At 55.3% G+C, this 16851-nt stretch overlaps 1 protein-coding gene across 6 annotated transcripts in view; it reads left to right on the forward strand.

Moving 5' to 3' along the window:
- AXIN2 (axin 2) overlaps positions 1–2947 on the forward strand; it is a 64482-nt gene extending 61535 nt beyond the window's left edge. For all 6 annotated transcript variants that reach the window (XM_065908698.1, XM_065908696.1, XM_065908702.1 and 3 more), the window contains exon 11: positions 1712–2947. In XM_065908698.1, coding sequence (XP_065764770.1) covers positions 1712–1838 — 127 coding nt within the window. In that variant the 3' untranslated portion in view covers positions 1839–2947. The remainder of the gene's footprint in view (positions 1–1711) is intronic.
- Positions 2948–16851: the final 13904 nt, after the last annotated feature.

Genomic DNA, 16851 nt, shown 5'->3' on the forward strand with positions numbered 1-16851 from the left:
GCTGATTGGATCAGGCTGTGGTGAGCGGGCCCTCCCCGCCACCCTTCTGGGCCAGAGCCGGCCCCCGGGTCCTCTCGGCGGTAGTGGGGGTCTTCTCAGCCCGTATGCTGCTGCACTCACTCCCGCCCCCCCCCCCCCCCCCCCCCATCCCAGCGAGGACGGGGCCAGGGAGCGGGAGGCAGGGCAGGGCTGGGCGGGGAGCTGCCCTCAGAGGCCAGATGCCCAGGAAGCAGGGTGTGAAGCAGGTCGCAGTGGTGAGAAGCCAAGGGCTGTGCCTTTGAAGTCTCGGGGTCGGGGGAGGCCGGGGCAGGCCGGGGCCACACACAGGAGGAGGTTGCAGTTACGGGCCCAGTCACGAGTCTGCTCAGAGAAGCCGGGGAGCCACCCCACTCTGCTCCGTGCTGACCCCGAGGGCTGTGGGCCTGGGGTGCCGGGGGCATTGGAGCCTCTCCAGGGAAACAAAACATGTTTCCCCTCACTCCCCCATCCACAGTGCCCTGTCTCGGGCAGACAACCCAGGATGGGTGTCTCCAGCGCTGACCCCCCAGAGCCAGGCTGGGAACCTGGGAAGTCCAGCCCCTTGAGTACCTCCAGCTGTCTTACCGTGTCTAGCCTTATCAGCTGAGTACTTGGCCTGCCTTCACTGAAGAGCAAGGACATTTAGCTGTAACCCAGGGGGATGTGGAAAAGCTTCTTAAGGAGAGAAGGTAAAAAGAGAGAACCACTGTAACCCGAGACACAATTACACATTTTCTTTAGAAGCTGTTTCCCTCCCCCGGGGGACTTTGACTCCCCCTCCCCCAGCAGTGGCCTTTGATGCCTGGAGATGACCGCCTTCGGGGGCTAGTTTAATCCATCGGAGGGGTCTTGCTGGCCGGGGACAGGGGAGGCAGGGAACTTGCTGTGGTGTCCAGGCAGGGGTGCGGGTGGGCGGGACAGCGGTCGTTTCAGACGTGACCCTGCTGGGATAGGCTGGCCATCTGCGCCCGTGCCATCAAGTGGCTTCAAGAAGGAAGGCCGGCGTGGGGCCCGAGGGGCTTCCCATCCACACAGAATGGGGGCCTTTGGCGTTTGACCATGGGGCAGGGGAGCGAGGGGCCCGGGGCAGAGGGGAGAGTCGCGGGGGTCTTGGTGGCTCCGTGAAGCGGGGAGCTGCCCCCTCCCGCGGTGGCCACAGCGGAAGCAGCCAGTGCTGTCCCCCGGCTGTGCCCGAGCCCCCGACTATGCCCGAGACCGGCCCAGCACTGGCGGGTGGGGAAGAGCTCAGGTACTGGCCTCCTGCAGGCTTCATGGGGTCAGATGGCTGAGTCTGGGGGCTCTTTGAGGGGCCCTCTCCCCAGGCTGCCCCTGCAGATGGACGCCAAGCATGCTTTGCCCCCACCCCCACCCCCGCCGGGGGAGGGGGGGAACTGGGGAGAAAGAAGCAGCTCTCTTCATCAGGGACAGCCCTGGACTGAAGGCTGCAGCCTCAACCCTGTGGGGGGTTGGGGGGAGGGGCGTGGCCACCGCCTCCAGGCCGCCTGCCTGGCTTTGCCCTCCACCCAGCTCCCCAACCCGGGCGGCTCTCACGGCAGATCCCAGCGGCGATTTCCCTGCCAGCCCCATGCAGCAGCGTTCTCGAGACCCCTTGGTCCCTCCGTGTTGACAAATTCTTCTCAAGCCAGGTAGAAAGTGCAGCTTCACCAAGCATATGTTGGGTCTTCCCTTTAAGGTATTACTTCAAAAAGGCGAGCGACGAGTTCGCGTGCGGAGCGGTGTTCGAGGAGGTCTGGGACGACGAGGTGGTCTTGCCCATGTACGAGGGCCGCATCCTGGGCAAGGTGGAGAGGATCGACTGAGCCCCGGCCCGGCCTTTCTCCGCCAGGGCGCACGACCCTGCCCCACGAACGAAGTGCAAACCGGTGAAGACGCCGAAGGCGGGAGGAGGGCGGGCCGGTGGCCGGCGCTGCGGAGAGGAAGGCCGGAACTGCTTATAAACCGTGACCACTCGGCGCCGGCGAAGCTGACTGTGCCCGAGAGGCTGCCGCGTGTCCTGTGTGACCGCCCGGGCTGGAAAGCCAGCCCCAGCTCACCTGGACAGGCGTCCCTGCTGGTATTTATTGAACAGGCTCCCCGCGCCCAGCGCGTGGACGCGGGAGAGGGAGTTTCGTAGTTCTCTGTCACCCAGAGTTCAGCTCCGCGTGAAGACAGACTGTGCGGGGTGGCGCCCTGCCGCCCGCACGCGCGGAAACCGGTGCATTTTCCGCCCACCGCCCTGCGCTGCCCCGTCTGGTCTGGAGGCCTGGCGTGGCGGGCCTGTCAATGGGACGATCGTTGCGGGGAAGGAGCGTCCCTGGGGCCCAGGTTCATCTGTGACTTCTGGGGCTCCCCACCCCACAGCCGACGCCTGCTGCGGCCATGTGGTTCGACTTGCGCTTTTACGGAAATAGTGGTCCTTGGCGTTTTTTACAGATTGCTCTCTGGACCCCAGCCGCTCTGGAAGCTCCTTCTCACCTCACCCCCGCCGTGCAAAGAAGTGAACAGCTTTGGGAAGACTGGCCCCAGCACTCTCCCTCCAGACACCTTCCTGTGTTGGCGTTGGGGTTTTCACTTAACTTATATCTGTGCATTCTGCCCACCATCGTCCCCTGAACCCGCGTCTGTATGTATTGTGCGGAGGGCGTATTCACCACTGTCTCAGCCGGACCTTGAATCAGTACAGTACCTGTACTGCATGCCGTGTCGCCCTATATTGAGGGCTCAAGCTTTCCCTTGGTTTTTGAAAGGGGTTTATGTACAAATATATTTTATGCCTTTTTATTACAAGTCTTGTACTCAATGACTTTTGCCATGGCATTTTGTTCTACTTATACTGTAAATTATGCATTATAAAGAGTTCATTTAAGGAAAATTACTTGGTACAATAATTATTGTAATTAAGAGATGTAGTCTTTATTAAAATTTTATATTTTTCAAAATATTGGCCTCGTCTTTGAGTTCGTGGGGTGGAATTGGGAGAGTGGCACCCTTTTGTACGTCAGCACCTTTGCTTGATTTTTCCCACCTGGCTCGAATCCATGTCTCTCTGAGCTGGAGGTCTTCTTACCCGATTGCTGTTTTGGAAAATGATTTCTTCAAAGTCACCAGATTGCTGACTGGCTGAGGGTCTTCTCATGGAGGTGCAGGTGTGGACAGCATCCCTGAAGTTCTCCCTGTCTACCACCTGACTCACCAGCCTCTTCCTCCCAAGCAGCTCCCTGCCACCTGACCGGGCAGGTACAGGTGACGAGGGACTGGGGTGGGGTCCTTCCAGGAGCACTTGCGTCTCAGGTGATGTGTCGGGGATGAGCAACCTCGAGATGGTGAGCAGATCGTGACTGCCCATGGGGTCAGTGAACCCCCTCCGTCTCAGTGCCCATCAGCCACCCTCCTCCGGCTGCGTAGACCAGATGGTTGGGTAAGGAGCATGACCTGTTCATGGGATGGTTCTCTTGTTGGGCTGCTCTTCATCCAACAAACATCCCCTCCCTGTGCATAGAGCACTGAGGGTTGGGCTGCATTTCAGATCCCAGAGAGCAAGTCCATGTGGAGGCGTCCTAGGATGAACCCTTTCTGAAATAAGGGGGAAATATGTGTGTGGGGGGGAGTAAATTAGGAGTCTGGGGTTAGCATACACACTATATATAAAATAGATAGCCAGCAAGGACCTACTGTTGGGCTTCCCTGGGGGCTCAGATGGTAAAGAATCCGCCTGCAGTGCAGGAGACCTGGGCTCAGTCCCTGAGTCGGGAAGATCCCCTGCAGAAGGGAAAGGCTACCCACTCCAGTATTCTGGCCTGGAGAATTCCACGGACTGTACAGGTCGTGGGGTCGCAAAGAGTCAGACGTGATTGAGCAACTTTCACTTCCAGTATGAGGAATGAAGAGATTAAAGCTGGTGGATGTGGCGGGGGACCTCTTGATTCATCCTGTAAGAATCATGAGTTCCGACATGGGCTTGGGGTTCGGAAGAACCTGAACCCACATCCCAGAGCCACTGCCTCGGCGGGAAGCTCCCAGCAGTGTCCGTGAGGCAGAAACCAGATGCGACGACCGCTTGTGCTCACTCATCTCACTGAGAGACGGCTCCTCACCGCGGAGGGAACCGGCCTCTGGGCTCCTTGAACCCTGACTTTGTCTGCAGAATCAACTGTGCCTTCCTCGGACGAGTGGGTCTGTGACTTTATTCGAAAATTCCAAAGGAAAAGGTGGGATGCCAGACCTCCCTCCTCCAGCCCCGCCAGGTCTCCCCTGGGAGCTGGTGCTTCACAGCCGCCCACCCCGGACACCCACCCCAGGGAGGCCCGGGGTGCTGGAGGGGCACCCCTCTGGTGCTTCGCCACCTCCCCTGTCTAAGCGCCGGCTGCCCAGCAGGTCCCCTACCTCGTCTTCATTTCCTGGGGGCTTCCGGAAGTTCTGGCCCCCTTTTCTGATTGACCGCTCCCCAGTTCATCAGAGGAGCGCGCAGGCCGTGGGCCTGAGTCCACCCTGGGTTGGCGGGAGCTCGTGCAGCTCCTTCCTCACTCCCTGGATTAGTATTAGGAAATCCGCCCCCCCCCCAATTCTGCTGTGGCCTCTGGTCACTGGCGTCCTCCTTTCCCCACCCTGGCACGGAACTAGGAGAGGCGGGGGGCACCGCGGTGGCTGGGGAGGCGGAGACGTTCCAGCCGGAGCCTGGCTTTGGCCCGAGCGCATCTAAGATTTGTCCTTATTACATTTGAGCTTAGACCAGGGGTCCCGAACCTCCAGGCTGCAGACCAGTACCTCCTGTCAGATCAGCAACAGCATTAGATTAAAGATAAAGTGCACAGTACACGTAATGCATGTGAGTCATCCTGAAACTGTTCCCCTGTCCATGGAAAAACTGTCTTCCACGCAACTGCTCCCAGGAGCCACAACGTTTGGGGTTGCTGCCTTCCACAGTGCCTGGAAATTCTCTGCAGCCCCTCACCTGGGGGAGGGGGCGATTCACGGGGAAGACTGGGGCTTTGCATAAAGGACCCTGTTTTCTTCTTTTCCACCCCCAGGACATGTTGGGGTTCTAATCATATTGTTAAACGGGAGGAAATTGGAAGTTACCCCAGAGAAAATATTTCAGTCTATTTGAATAATTAGGTGAGATTGGGCTTTTTGCTGTTGTTGGTTGGTCTTTTTTTTTTAAAGATCCTCTGTGTGTGTGTGTGTGTGTGTGTGTGTGTGTGTTGGTCTTTTTTTTTTAAAGATCGTGTGTGTGTGTGTGTGTGTGTGTGTGTGTGTGTGTGTTGGTCTTTTTTTTTTAAAGATCGTGTGTGTGTGTGTGTGTGTGTGTGTGTGTGTGTGTGTGTGTGTGTGTGTGTGTGTGTGTTGGGGGCCTTAGCAGAGACCTGCCACAGACACAGCTGTCCACCTCGTCCAGGGCCTGGTTCTAAGGGCGTAAGGCCCCGGCTCTAGCTACGTTGACTCTTGACCTCTCCCAAAGGGCTCGTCTGCCGGGGCCTCCCCTTTGTCACTGTCTCCGCTTGGCTGTCAGGATATAAAATGCTTGGGAGAAATGATGGGTTTTCCGTCTCTAAAGATTTCCAGGTTGAGAAGATGACGTCCCATGGTCCTCTTCAGGTCTGGAGGCTGCACCGAGCCTGTGTGAGCCGTCCAAGTCTCTCCCTCCAGGGAAGTCTGAGTTTGGCACAGGCCTGGGGGATTCTGGTGTTTTCCAAGGGAAGCGATGGGCCACCTGGTGGCTGGGGGGCAGCCGGGGCTGGGGGCGGGGGAGTCTCCTGCCTCTGCGGGAAGGTTTCTGCCCTGGCAGGGACCGCTTTGGTAAAATGAGCCTCGGCTCCCAGCCCCGACAGGCAGTGGGCGCGCTCCCGGCCGGCCGTTTCCAGGAGGGTAAAGTCCTCTGCGATTGCCAGTTATGTGGTTGGCTTGTGAGTCATTGTGGACCACTTGGCCGGGCGAAGACAGCAAGAAGCAATTAGTCCTCTGATCGACACGGTTTGTCAACATGAAAGGTTTGGGCTGAAGGGCCGCCAGATGACACCCACTGCTTGGCACGCCCGCGATGGCCACAGGCCTTCGTTGTTTACTCCTCCTGCCCGAAAAACGCCCAGGGGGCGAGAGAAGGGGGAGGGGCCGAGCTGGAGGTGGGGCGCAGCTGCCGTCCATCTGAGCCCGGCCGCCGCCCGGAGGAGCAGCGCCCCCTCCCCTCGCGTTAGGGGGCAGGGCTGCTGGGGCCACCTGCTTCCCACTGGGCCAGAGGCCAATCATCCAGACAGAGGGACAGCCGGGTCCCCAGGGCAGGGACAGCGAGACGCGAGAAAGGGGGTGAGATGACACGCGGATGGTGAGAGTCAAAGGTCAGCTTATTTGGTCTGAGCTGCTTAGAGTTTTTTTTTTTTTTTTTTGCTAACCAGAGAAATAGCCCGGGTAGAAAACTTGAAAAATATATAGAATGATTAAAAAAAAGCCCCCCCCCATTCATCTGTAATCTCACGGCCCAAAGATACCAACTGATAATATTTTGTTGTATTTCTTTCCTGTATATGGCACGCTCAGTTGCTCAGCATTCCGAGCATCTGTTTTTGAGGATAAATTCCTACATGTGTGAAGACTTTTATTGTTCCAAGCAGTGTGTGTGTGTTAGCTGCTCAGTCATGTCTGAGTCTTTGCAACCCCGTGGACTGTGGCCCGCCTGGCTCCTCTGTCCACGGCATTCTCCAGGCAAGAATACTGGAGAGGGTTGCCGTGCCCTTCTCCAGAGGATCTTCCCGACCCAGGGATCGAACCCGTTTCTCCTGCATTGCAGCCCGAGTCTTTACCATCTGAACCGCCAAGGAGGCTCTGTGACTGTTTCTTCAGACTGCCTGGTTGCTGTGCAGACCTGCCTGGACCCCAGCACCTGGAGCTCCTCTTCCAGTGAGAGGCCGCAGAGCAGTCCCTTCCGTTTGAGGCCGACAGCAGGCCGAGCCCAGCAGAACCTGCTGACCCCCCGCCCCCCGGGACCTGCAGGATTCACTTCTGGCCCTGAAGGAAGGGCTTGTGGTCCTGCCTGCCTGCCTCACCCCTTACCTGTCGGGAGGCCCTGCTTCGGGACCACACCTGCCTCATTCGACGGCCGCTTGCTGGGGTCCCTGGCCCGAGTCTCCCACTCCATACAACCCCTGATGGTGTCTTGTGTTGGACCCTGGCTGATTTCCACCCTCTGGTCCCCAGCGCACAGAGCCCTCCAAGCCGCCGCTTCCGAAGTCTCCATGCATGACACCAGTGGGCTAGTTCTCTCGGCCGTCCCCGTGGTCACTGTAGCTGGCTCTGATCCTCGCTGGGTCTCCTGGTAGCAGCACCTTGGTTTTCCTCTGGGGAGCACTCAGTCACCCAAACGGCACAGGATCTGGCCAGCTGATACATTCCCCTCTCTGGCATCGAGATTGGCTCAGGGGTGGGCGTGAGACAAGCGTGGGCCCAGCGAGCGTCAGCGTTGGGACTCAGGCCAGGAATTCAGAGAGCCTGGCGCTCCCTGTCTGCTGGGGCCTCTGAAGTGGAAGGACAAAACCCTCGAGAGCTTCGCGAGACCACACCGAGGAGAGCCCCCTGGGGCTGAAGCCAGAAGAATTCAGAGCCTCAGGAGGAGGCGCAGGCGGCGGAGGGGCAGGCTGGCCAACCTCTGACGTCACTGGATCCTTATATCCAGCTGCCCCAGACTTCCCTGGGAGCCAGCAAATCCTGTCATCTCTTAAGTCGACTTGACTTGGGTTTTGTTTTACTCAACCCAGAGGATTCTGACTAATAACACAGCTCCCATCCCCTGGGGAGTGGGCGGATATGTTCTCAAGACCAGGAGCCCACACCAGATGAGAGGGGGGTTGGGGAGAACCAGTCACTTTGAGAAACAGGACGTTGAGATAAAGAGAATCTCTAGTTAAGGTTCCAGAGTACTCCACCTCAGATGCTTGCGACCAGAGGCCTGGGGGTGTGAGGGCCCGTTCCTCATGGGGCTCTTGGGCCCTGGGGTCACGCTGGCTCTTTGCTGCAGGCCAGCATCGGCGCCTGCAGAGGACTCTGCCTTCCTGGCCGGGGGGGAGGGGGGTGGCTGTTCCTGAAGCCTGGGCCCCTGTCCTGGAGGTCTGGGTTCTGACACGATGGATGCTCCAGGCTGCCTGATTGAGGCACCCTCTGGAGACCCGGAGGAGGGTCACTGCCGGGCTGAGACATCCTGGGCCCCAGGAATCCACCAGCAGGAGAGCGGGAGGGGGTTCCGGGACAGGGACCAGTTCGGCCAAGGCCCACAGGTGGGCGGAAGGGAGCGCCCAGGGTCTAGGGGCAGGGTGGGTGGTGAAGGGGGCCTTAGGGTCTTCCAGGTCGCAGCTGACCCCCCATCAAAGGTGGGGATCAGTCATCCAGAGCGAAGCTAACCCTGGTGTAGGCTGGGAGGATGGGTGACAGAGGCCCGCAAGTGATGGAGAGACGCAGAACCCGGGGCCGCAGCTTCCTCCTCCCCCACCCGCCCCCTCCTCCCCTCCTCCCCTCTTCCCCCTCCTCCCACCCGGCCCCTCCTCCCCTCCGCCAGTCCTCACGCAGGGCCCCGGCGCCCCTTCATCTACTGTTGCTCACGGGCCCATTGCCACCTCTCGGTGCTCTCCCACAGCAGCCCCCTCCATCCGCACCCCCAAAGTGGGCGGCCGAGCCCCGACCCAGGGGTGCTGACGTGCGGGGGCCATGGGGGTCCTTCCCCCGGGACCGGGGCAGAGACGAGTACATCTCTACTTGTCCCAGTGCCTTGGCAACGCGGCGCTCCGGTCCACCCTGGAGGGTTTCATTACCGAGGAAAAGAATGATTTTTTCCCCCCTGAGAGACCATTTAATTATTTGATTGCTTAGTAACCAAAAGTGTGTGAGGCCCACAGCCAGAAGGTACTTGAAAACATGGTCTTGATATAGCCAAGCGAGCGGTGATAGGCTCTGGAGGCCCACCGCTCTGGGAGCCCAGGGTTCAAAGGCGGCGCAGCGCCAGTGACCTCGGGGAACCAGTCAACACGGGGTGCAGGTGGAGGGGGGATGACGAAGGAGGGGAGATGGAAGAGGAGGGGGGATGGAGGAGGGGGATGCTGGAGAAGGAGGGGGATGACAAAGAAGGAGGGGGATGATGGAGGGGGGATGGAGGGGTGATGGAGGGGTAATGGAGGGGGATGATGGAGGGGGGATGGAGGAGGAGGGGGGATGGAGGAGGGGGATGCTGGAGGAGGAGAGGGATGACAGAGGAGGGGGATGACGGAGGAGGGGGATGACAGGGGGATGGAGGAGGAGGGGGTGGAGGAGGGTGATGACGGAGGAGGAGGGGGAATGACAGAGGAGGAGGAGGATGACGGAGGAGGAGGGGGATGACGGAGGAGGAGGGGGATGACGGAGGAGGGGGATGACAGGGGGATGGAGGAGGAGGGGGATGCTGGAGGAGGAGGAGGATGACGGAGGAGGAGGGGGGATGACGGAGGAGGAGGGGGGATGACGGAGGAGGAGGGGGATGACAGAGGAGGAGGGGTATGATGGAGGAGGGGGATGACAGGGGATGGAGGAGGAGGAGGGGGATGCTGGGGGAGGAGGATGACAGAGGGGAAGGGCAATGACAGAGGAGGAGGGGGATGACAGAGGAGGGGGATGATGGAAGAGGAGGGGGGATGACAGAGGAGGGGGGATGATAGAGGGGGAGGTAGTGATGGGGAGAGTAGGGATGATGGAGGTGGGGGCAATGCTGGAGGGGGTTCAATGCCGGAGGAGGGGGATGATGGAGGAGGAGGGGGGATGATGGAGGAGGGGGATGATGCAGGAGGCGGGATGCCAACGGAGGGGGAGGTGAGTTCAAAGGCCCGCAGAGGGTTTTCATGTAAAGTTTAGAGTTTAAGGTGTGACTGTTGTGATGGAGCCTCGGCGTTTGAACTCTTGTTTATTAGAAAGTTTTCCAGCCATTCAGCGGCTTCCCAGAGAAATGCGGGGGGAAGGGGGAAGGTCTCGTCCCTTAGATTCACCCAGGAGGGCACCTTGCCCTGGCTCCTGTTCTATCGGGAGAAGGGGGCGGAGCTGAAGACTCCCCTGCCCACCCAGGTCCCATGGGAGCCCTAGGAGCAGAGGGTCCTCGGGAGTCAGGGAGGCAGCCTCCGGCTGTGTCCCGCGCGGGTGGCCCAGCAGGGCTGCTGGCCACGTGGGTCTCCATGCCCCCTGCTCCTGCTTGTGTCTCAGCGTGATGGGGCAGGCAGCGTCTGCCCTCGGAAGGGCAGAGAAGGCCTTCAGCTTTCCAGGTCTGATTTCCAAGCCCACGCTGCTCCTCGATGAGAAAAAAATAGACGTCACATTTTCAAGGTGGTTAAATACCTTCTAGGAGGAGCTTCAAGCCTCAGGACTGAAGGATTCCACTCCCAAGGCCCCGTCTGCTGATGTGGACTGAGTGGGCTTGGGATCCCACCTGGTCTTCTCACTGTCTCCCCGCCCCGCCCCCTTCCCTCCCCTCCCCCGTCCCCAGGAGGAAAGGACGTCCCCTCGAGGGCCAGGCCGACAGACAGCATGGCAGACGCGGCCCTGCCAGAGGCAGCTCGCAGGGGCAGTTGCCGCCTTCCTGGCACCAGGAGCCCCGCAGGACCCCATCAGCTCCACCTGGTGCTCACCTTGCCTTCCCTCGAGCAATCCCATCTTCTGAACTCTTGGCAAGACGGTGAACCATCTGAAAATACATCCAATAGAGGCTGTGGTGGGACCCTCTCCAAATGGGGTCTTCTCTCCCTTGCTCTGAGGTCACAGCTACAATCTCATCCAACTCTGTGCTGCATCCAGCTTTATTCCAACACAAAGAACAGGTTTCTGAAATAAACATGAGCTTTTGCTTTATAGGAAGCCCCATACGCTGCCAAGCACAACTTTAAACCACTACAGAGGACTAGCTCAGTCAGTAAAGAATCCGCCTGCAATGCAGGAGACTCGGGTTCGATCCTGGCTCTGGAAGATCCCCTGGAGAAGGAAATGGCAATCCACTCCAGTATTCTTGGCTGGAAAATCCCAAGGACAGAGGAGCCTGGCAGGCTACAGTCCACGGGGTCGCAAGAGTCGAACATGACTGAGTGGCTGAACCACGACCACCGACCGCCACAGAGGACTTCCCTGGTGGTCCACAGGTTGAGAACCTGCCTGTCAGTGCAGGGGACATGGGTTTGATCCTTGGTCCAGGAAGACCCAAGTGCTGCCAGGCAGTTAAACTGCGCGCTGGAACCACCGAAGCCTGAACTCCGGAGCCTGCAAGCTGCAACGAGAAGCCGCCGCAGTGAGAAGCCCAGATGCACCGCAGTTAGAAAGGAGCCCCCGCGCCCTCGTGCGCGGCCCCGAAACCTGGAGCAGCTATCAGTAAGAAGAATTTGAAAGCTAAAACGCTCTACGGCACGTCAGCCGGGTCGCTCTCCCAGCCCACCCCGACCCCCGTCTTACAGGAAGATGGATCTCAGGGCAGTTGCAATGGTCTCTGTGACCTAAGAGGAAAAGCATCAGCTCCAAACCACAGTGTCCATGCTCACACCCCGTGCTACCCCCTTTCAGTAGGAATTGCTTCTCTGAGTCAGAGGCAGTGGTGTGCTGGCAGGCGTTGAACAACGAACTGTCTGGGGAAGAAGCCTTGATTCGTGCCATTTGCCGACTTCCATGGTGGCAGCACTCCCATCAAAGCCAACTTCAGGCTGAAACCTGAGGTCAGCTCTCCCAGGCCGCTGTGAACCAGGAGACACACGTGGAGGGTACCGGCCCGCTGTGGCCCCCTTGCCTGGCAGTGCAATAAGGCCATCTTTTCTACTTTCCCCCCAAGGCTCCCAAATGCTGGTTTCTGAGATGTTCCTCGTAGAACTGCCTTCTCCTCACCCTGCCTGCATTCCAAAGTCTGCACCTTCGATACGAGGTTAAAGAGACTCTCAGTTTTGTGAAAACGTACATGCATGTAGAGATAACAGCATAAAGAATGCGGGCTTGGGACAACAGTTATTCACACTTATTATGTATTTTTCTGGAACTTCCCAGATGGCACAATGGTAAAGAATCTGCCTGCCCATGAGGAAATGTGGGTTTGTTCCCTGGGTCGGGAAGATCCCCTGGAGCAGGAAATGGCAACCCACTCCAGTGTTCTTGCCTGGAGAATCCCATGGACAGAGGAGCCTGGCGGGCTACAGTCCATGGGGCCACAAAGAGTCAGACACGACTAAACACGCACACATGCATATATTTTCTTACTGTCAGGCACCATAAGAATGGCATTTGTGGGACTGGGTATGTGTACGTGTCCATGTCCATGCGTGTTTGTAATAATGGAATATTATAATACTATAAATTGATCAGAAACGTCTTTGTTCCTGGTTCCATCTGCTGATATTTGAGTTAGGAGAAAGAGGCCCAGTTGTGTCGGATCGGGGGGGGGGTCTCTGTGCTGCCGAGTCTCAGGTCCCAGATAGTAAGGAGAACACCTTCAGTACAGAGAAGTCTGCTCAGGATAGTTTACAGTTAGAGCCAGGCACTTTCAGTTACCTGTTGGATGAGAATGACAGAAAGGTATTTCAAGGTAGTGTTCCGAGTCTTTTTTTTTTTTTTAATTTTTTGGCCATGCCAAACACAGGTGGGATCTTAGTTCCCAGACCAGGAATTGAGCCCATGCCCCCTGCAGTGAAAGGGCAGAGTCTTAGCTGCTGAAACACCAGGGACGTCCAGAGTCATTTTTTCATTTTTTGGGCTTCTCTGGTGGCTTAGTGGTAAAGAAGCCACCTGTCAATTCATGAGACACAGGAGGCAGGAGCTCGATCCCTGGGTGGGGAAGATCCCCTGGAGAAGGAAATGGCATCCCACTCCAGTATGCTTGCCTGGGAAATCCCGTGGACAGAGGAGCCTGGCGGGCTACAGTCCACGGGGTCGCAGAGTCGGACACGACTGAAGTGAAGGGACGTTGTGCTGTGAGCATTTTTGTGTGTCCTTAAATTTTCTTTGAAGACATGGTTTTCATTGACTGTATAGTACTCTATCCAATATTTTTACACTAAACTATATTACACTAGTTATATGTGCTGCAGTCCATGGGGCCGCAAAGAGTCAGACACGACTGAGCAACTGAACTGATATTAAACTAATTTCCTATTTTCAGGCATTTAGGTTGTTCTTAATTTTGAAATCATCATGATATATAAAGTAAATAGTAAGGACCTACTGTGTATAGCACAGGAAACTCTACTCAGCTCTCCGTAAAGACCCCCAGGGAAGGAATCTTATGAAGAAGAGACACATGGATAAATACGACTGAGTCCTCTGCTGTACATCTGAAACTAACTCAGCATTTAATCAAAAAGACTCTGGTAAAAATTTTAAAAAATAAATAAAATTATCACGAAAAACTCCATGATTAATGTCTTCAAATGTGAATCTTCATATTGATTTTCTTTTTATTTTCTTAAAAATATTCCTAAAAGTGAGAGTGGCTAAGTGAAGGAATGTGAAGAGTTTAATTCAGATTGGCAAGCTGCCCCCAGGAGCTTTGAACCAGAGTTCCTGTTTTTCATATTCTTTACAACATTGAGTATTTAAGTGAAAAAAATAGAATTCCATTGTTATTTTAGTTTGTATTTATTTTATTACTTGATAGAATATACGTTTTACACCTGTATGTTTTCATGTGTAAATTATATGTTCTTGTGCATTGAACTTTTTTAAACTGGAAATTTTCATTTTTTCCTCATTCACTTTTAAGAGCTCTTTATACATGAAGGACATTTACTGTGTCATATATGTTGAAATATTTTCTTTTTTAACCTATAGAATGGTACATATTTTTCTTTTTAATGATAGAAATTATTTTCTTTCACATTGAAAAATTTTACATTTAAAAAAGAATTTGAATCTTTCACTCTGTCCATTACATGTTCTTAATATGTGTATACTTAGAAACTCTTTCCTACCTGGCCTTATAACTATTCACTAATATTTTTCCATTTCTCTTACCAAATTACAAAAATTATAAATGTAGCCATTTCTTCTTCTCCTTTGTCCGCCTCCTTAAGACACTGCATTTTCTCAGCTGGTGTTTTCCTCCAGTACTACCTCCCTTGCAAATTAAACCCAAATCTTCAAAGGGCAGAGAAAAAGAAAGACTGCCTCCTTCTTACAGCAGCCAGTAGGGAAACTGGGGCATCGAAAGCCACGTCCATCTCAGGAGCTTCTCAGCCCAGCTTCTACAGGAAGATGAAGAATGGGCAGTCCTGTCTCTCCCCTCTAGGGACGGCAGTCAGGAAGGTTGGGGCTGACTGCTCCCACTGGGTCTTGGACCAGTGGTTTGTTCTTTCCAATCACTGCTGACCCACCAGCCTCCCAGGTCAACTCTCAAAGGAGGTAGCAGAAACGGGAGAAAAAGAGCAAGCATGCTTTAAGCACTATGTGATGTCTATTTATCATCTATCAATTGTCCATCTATCATCTATCCATACATTATCTACCCTCCGTCTATCTACTGTTTATGTCAAATATCTATTGTCTATCTACCACCTGTCATTTATCTGTCATCATCTATCAATTATCTATCCATCTATCTGTATCTATGTACTATCTACCGAGAGATCGTCACTTAACTGTACCACCACAGCTACATCGCGTGGCCAGCTGTCCCGAGGGCTGTGAGATGCTGGGTAAGATGAATGGACTCGGGTCAGCGGGAGGACGACCCGAAGACACAGGTGTGCACGAAGGAGAGGCAGAGGCCCAGGTGACAGTGAGCGGGGGAAAGGCGGGGGTGAGGATGACTGGCAGGCCCCGCGCTCGGGCTCAGACGGGTCCACTCAGCGCCTCCCAGAGAGACTGAAGAGAGTGGGTGGAATGCCCCCTCCAGGGCCTCACTCACGTGACCCAAGCCCTTTTCAACAGTCACTTCCTAGCCTCCCACCCCGCAACACCAGGGGGTCAGGACCACTTTAGAGGAGCCGGAAATCGCTTCTTCCAGGAGCAAAGCAGGGAGCAGAAGGCTTGGGAGACACTGCATTGACAGATTCCCACCGAGGAGTTGAATTCGAGCTGGTTTTCCCTTCAGTGGAGAGAGGGATAGATGGGGGGCTGTGGTTCGCTGCCTGAGATCCTGGTACCTTGTACCCCGAACTGTCGTTCAGTCGCTCAGTCGTGTCCAACTCTGCAACCCCAAGGACTGCAGCACGCCGGACTTTCTTGCCCTTCACTGTCTCCCAGAGTTTGCTCAAGTTCAGGTCCGTTGAGTCGGTGATGCCATCCAACCATCTCATCCTCTCTCATCCCTTCTCCTCCTGCCCTCAATCTTTCCCAGCATCGGGGTCTTTTCCAATGAGTCAGCTCTTCTCATCAGGTGGCCAAAGTATTAGACCTTCAGCTTCAGCATCGGTCCTTTCAAGGAATATTCAAGGTTGATTTCTCTTGGAATTGACTGGTTGGATTTCCTTGCTGTCCAAAGGACTCTCACAGTTCAAAAGCATCAACTCCGGTGCTCAGCCTTCTTTAGGGCCCGACACCCTACATAACTACTGGAAAAACCATAGCTTTGACTCTGCAGACCTGTGTTGGCAAAATTATGTCTTTGCCTTTAATATGCTGTTTAGGTTGGTCATAGCTTTTCTTCCAAGGAGCAAGCGTCTTCTAATTTCATGGCTGCAGTCACTGTCCGCAGTGATTTTGGAGCACGAGAAAACAAAATCTGTCACTGCTTCCACTGTTTTCCTTTCTATTTGCCATGAAGTGACCAGATGCCATGATTTTAGTTTTTGAATGTTGAGTTTTAAGCCAGTTTTTGCTCTCCTCTTTCACCCCTAACTTTGCTGGCTTTTACCTCCTGCAGCATCTCGCTATGCTGAGGCCTCTCTCAAGGCTCGGGGCAGGGCAAGCAGGAGCTGGGAGCGGAGATGCTGCTTTTGGGGTCCTCCAACCCTGTTCCGAGGCACGCTCTGTTCCAGGTGGGGCAGCCGGACTCTCAGTCTAGATCTTCCGAGCCCAGGGGCCAGACAGCTGAGCAGCCTCTTATTAAACCTCAAAGAGTTCTTTGTTCTACAGCTGAGGGCCGAAAATACAGGGCCGCGTCTCTCAGCTGGTTGCTTGGAGGTTGCTGGGAGAATCCCTCAGCAAGAGAAAAAGGGGTTTGGACCAAGATCACAAGGAGAAGCCAGTTCTTCTCTGCTCTCTGTTCTTCGCCTGGAGAGAGGCTCTGGCCACTTCCATTGAAAGAAAAGAATAAAGAAAAAAAGCCGAAGAAGCAGAGCTTCCACCTCGCTTCTGGTGCTCATCAACACAGCAGTCGCCGGGACTTGAAAACTGCCTGACACTGGGCCCCACCCTCAGGGACTCAGCCTTAATTGAAGTGGGGGTGGGGCTCCCCCGGGGGATCTAACGTGCCCCCAGGTCGAGGGCCACTTTCTTGTAATTGTGCTTTTGCTGTTCACCTTTAATGATGATGGTGGAGGGGTGGACACCCTTCTTCCTCCTTGGCGGGGTGGAGATCAAAAGTGTACCTTTGAGGCCCACGATCAAGGGGTCCTTTGACCTGCTCTGGCCCACAGTGGTTTTATTTTCTGTAATCAGCCCCTTCGAGTACAGGGCCCAAGGGCGGCAGATGCAAATCTAACTCTCAGTAAAGCATCTAAAAAGCAGAGACATCACTTTGCCAAAAACGTCTGTACAGTTGAAGCTACGGCTTTTATCGTAGTCATCTATGGATATGAGAGTTGGACCATAAAGAAAGCTGAGCTCTGAAGAATTGATGCTTTCAAACTGTGGTGCTGGAGAAGACTCTTGAGAGTCCCTTGGACTGCAAGGAGATCGAACCATTCAATCCTAAAGGAAATCAACCCTTAA

This window comes from Muntiacus reevesi, chromosome 18 (assembly GCF_963930625.1).
Source record: "Muntiacus reevesi chromosome 18, mMunRee1.1, whole genome shotgun sequence".
Taxonomy (NCBI): Eukaryota; Metazoa; Chordata; class Mammalia; order Artiodactyla; family Cervidae; genus Muntiacus; species Muntiacus reevesi.